General features: G+C 29.2%; 1 protein-coding gene across 2 annotated transcripts in view; it reads right to left on the bottom strand.

The window, feature by feature from the left end:
- Positions 1 to 4340, bottom strand: part of LOC106460659 (guanine nucleotide-binding protein G(q) subunit alpha-like) — a 35954-nt gene that overhangs the window by 8489 nt on the left and 23125 nt on the right. For both annotated transcript variants that reach the window (XM_013920385.2, XM_022387424.1), the window contains exon 6: positions 1148 to 1301. In XM_013920385.2, the coding sequence (XP_013775839.1) occupies positions 1148 to 1301 (154 nt within the window). The remainder of the gene's footprint in view (positions 1 to 1147; positions 1302 to 4340) is intronic.

Raw genomic sequence — 4340 nt, 5'->3', positions numbered from 1 at the left:
CACTGTGTCATAGTGCATAAGAATTTCAGATAAAGGTTTGTCAATATGTTAGGCATACCATGTATTATTTGTTCAGATATGTATTAATATCCATATAACTAATACTTTTGTAAGCTTTCACATCAGTTGTTATAAAAAAGTTGTAACACAAATAGCTTACATAAATAGTGTTTCAACCACCACTGTGTTTGTTGTATCCCAGCTAGCCTCATGAATCTTGTATTGAGTGAAATGTATCATTGTCAATGGATATGGTGGACATAGTGTGGTTGAAATACTATTATACATTCTTATTCTTCTTGAAAAACCCTAAGAAACTGAATAAAGAATGTAGTTTTAAAAAATAAGCCTAATATTAAAGTCTTAAGACAAGTACAATTAATTATAATTATGCTTTGATAGCTCAGAAAAGGTGTTCACACCATAATAATCATCATACTTTCTATACCAATGATAAAAAGTATTAATTTACTTATTAACCAAGATTGACTCTTGGGCTTTATGTTATCTTCTACAAAGTGTTATTGAAATAGTTTTTGCTATATTCAAAATTAAATAAGTATAACAATGTCTATTCCCATTGTATTTCCTTTGATCAATGTTTTGTCTTTTTAGAACTTATACTTTCATGAAAACAAAAGGGATGGGGATAAAAAATGGGCAACAACTAACGCCAAACGACAAGAACTCCAGTTTACTGGACTGAAGAATCCTGCATAAAACTCCATTTTTTACAGTTTCAAAATTATCCATGTCAGGATGATACTGTAAACAACTTGCAGCAATGAAGTCAGTGTAAAAATTATATATACACACAAACACACATACACACCGCTAATTCAGAAAAAACCACAAAAAAAAAACCTTTTGAATGCTTTCATTTCAGACACATTTTATGCCTAATGATGTTACTGAATGGTTCTTTACCTTGTAGGATTACGTAATTCATTACCAAAAGACACGCATTACACAAACAGAGAGAATTTGAAAAAAAAAAATGTTGATAAACTTTTCCTATTTCCATTTATTTCAGTCTTTTGGTATATCTTTTCTAAATGCAATTGTGCTTCCTAAGATAAAATGATCAAATAATTTATTCAGTAAAATCTACTTATTTTCAGTAAAACAAAGGTTTTATTCAACTTACCATCATATTCTGGAAAATAATCCACAAGATGTGAATACAAGATTTTATCTGCTAACAAGTCCTTTTTATTTAGAAAAAGAATAAAGGAGGTATTTTGAAACCATGGATACTGAATAATCGTCTTGAATAATGCTTTACTTTCTTCCATACGATTCTGTAAACAAAGAAAAATATACATTAAAAAAAATCACGATAATAGATTAAGTAATGTAAAACTACAGCACAATAAGTCCTTGAATATTTATTTAAAAATTGTAAATACATATCAGTTAATTCATTCAAGTAATACATTAATAACTATTCTACAGTAAAAGGAAAAAGAGTGAAAAATTTGGCAACTATTAACACAAATGAACCATTTTTATTTTCTCTAGTTTTCACCAAAACTTACCAAATATGAATAAAAGCAGACAATAGATGTGTTAAGTGGTTATCAACATTTCATTAGTTATAGTGCCAGCACCTAAAACTGCATATCTGTGCTAAAGTATTAATTCATTTTACATATTAGAAGTTGAAAACAAGAAACATACCAAAGCCCCTTTTGAGGTAAACTGCACCTACTGTAAAGATGCAGCTGAATAAACAGAAGTAAAACAAGTCCTTTGTTCTTCAGCAACACCTATATAAAACCTTACTTTACAAACTTCGTCATGTCTAGTAACATGCATTTCACAACATTTACTGCCCTGCTACAAGTGGCTTCAGGGTGTATTCCCTAGAATTTGTTATTACAAAGAACACCTACCACTCACCTGCTTAGTCCAAAGGAACACCTCAATTTATATGTGCAACTGAATCTACGGCTGTGAAAACTTTGTTTCTATGAACAATTAACTCAATCATTCATGTATGAGCATCAACTGCATTGAAGAATGTCATGAAAATAACTAATTAAAATTAGTGTTTATAACTATTTCAACTCCCCAAGTAACTGGAATATTGCCATTATGATTTCTCATTACTTTTAATTAATTCAAGGTTGTTCAGTTAAATTAATGTCACAATGATCGAAAATAATCAACTGATCAAAATTAGCATTTCCAATCATTACTATCTCAGGTTGTTCCAACTATCCAAGTCTCATGTGAGAATAGCTGATCAGTGAGCCTGACTATTAAATAAATTATCATTTCACTGATCCTTCAGGTCTACTGTTTGACATAGAATCAAAGACATAACCGTTTGAAGGATATACTGAGCAAACTATATATTTAGCTTATAACACTGTTTTGTTATACTTTCCAAGTAACATGTTTCCGGTAAATGTATATATTAGAAATAAATCTACTCAATGGATTACTAAGCTATAACCTTATTAAATGTATTTACATACAGACTATTTAGAATGGTGAATATTGTATTTGTTTTTCAAATAATTAATCCATCATTAAAATATATATATTTTTGTTTGTTTTGTGTTGGGGGGGGGGGGGCTTTTTGACTATGTTAATAGTTCAAGTTTCAAAAATTAATACCTGACTTGTAGGAACAATAAATTATCACCTGTAAACAAATTATTAATTATATGGATTTTTATTTTATTACTAACAAAAACTTTAAATGAAAGAGAGCAAGAATAACATAACATCCAGACAACAATGGACCATTTAGTCTTTTAAGGCTGTCCTTGCATACTCTTCCCTGAGAAAACTAATAATTTAGGCATGCTATATATTTTTTTCATAAAATCACTGATTCTATTATAAAACTTTTGTAAAGTGCCCATTTCTACTACCACTAACGGCAACTCAATCCATGAGCTTATAACATCCTGTTAGAGCAATATTATTATTCACTGTCTTACTTGGAGACTAGCTTGTTTTTTTCCAAATGTGACACCTGTGCCATCTTAGTTTTTTTTTCAAGATGGGTATTTATACATGACTCTTAAAATCAACAAAGTACCAAAACAAAGTTATAGATACCAAATGACATACAGAAAAATATATTGAGCTAATAATTTCAAGTAAGTCTCCAATAAAAAGAAATGTATATTAATCATATACATTAACCGTATCTATTTATTGCATAGTTTTTAGAAAAAACAATAACATAAAATTGATTTGGCTGAGATAGAGAAAGTGTGTGATTACTTTCAAAAAGTATAATTTTAACAGCCATGTTAAGAATTAAATTTGAAAGTTATGTTTCGAAAATTTTATATCTAAACATATAGTTACACTATATATTAATAAGGGATTAATTATTTGAAAAACGAATAAAATATCCATCATTAGGTATACATATAAAAATATGTTTACTAAAATTATGGTATTGAAATTCGTTAAGCAGATTTACCTTCGTGTATACATTCACAGGAAATGTGTGATTTTGAGTACAACACAAAATTGTAGGCAACATTCTCACAATATATATGCCCAGTTAGCTCACATACATCCTTTAAGTAAATGCCTTTTTAAAGTGCATATCAGACATTGTACGTCAAGCAGAGAAACAAGTTTTGCAAAGATATATTATCAACAGCATTTAAATGGGAGTTCATTTAAACACAGCAGGTGAGTGGAAGGTGTTGTTTAGAATAGCAACTTATAGTGTATACATCCTAAAGCTATGTGTAGCAGAGTGGTATATTATCAACGGTTTTAAAAAGATGCCAGTATGCAACGTTTTCCTTTCTTTTTTTGGGGTGGTGGTGCACGAGGGAGATTGTTGTTTTCAGAGATTAACACTAAAGCCAAATGTAATTTTGTGTGAAATCTGATAGTGTTTTGTACCAGTATAATATATATATATATATATATATATATATATATGTGTTTTTCCCAGTATGTCATACCTTTATTTTTTTTTCTTACTGATAAGCATACTGCCCCACTTTAACCACTGGTTACCAGACGAGATGAAATTTGGAAAGCACTTAAGCAAAATTTTATATAGGTGCCACTGAAAGATAAAGGACTATTATTTTCCTTTTCTTTCTTTCTACAACTGCATCTTTACAATAAATTTAGAGGGGCTTTGGTATGTTCCTTGTTCTCGTCCAGATATTCATATAACAGTTGATAACAATGTTTACTCTTATCCTATACTTTCTGAATATATACCACAAATAAAACTAATCACTTTAAATTAGTTAGTTTTTCTTTCCTATTATTGTACTAAACTAATTTACCTACTAAAATTTAACTTAAGGTAAGTATAAACAACTTATTACTTTGTACAATAGATA

This window comes from Limulus polyphemus, unplaced genomic scaffold (genome assembly GCF_000517525.1).
Source record: "Limulus polyphemus unplaced genomic scaffold, Limulus_polyphemus-2.1.2 Scaffold811, whole genome shotgun sequence".
Lineage (NCBI taxonomy): Eukaryota > Metazoa > Arthropoda > Merostomata > Xiphosura > Limulidae > Limulus > Limulus polyphemus.
The sequence above is the reverse complement of the archived record's forward strand: the minus strand, read 5'-3'. Positions and strand labels throughout refer to the sequence as shown.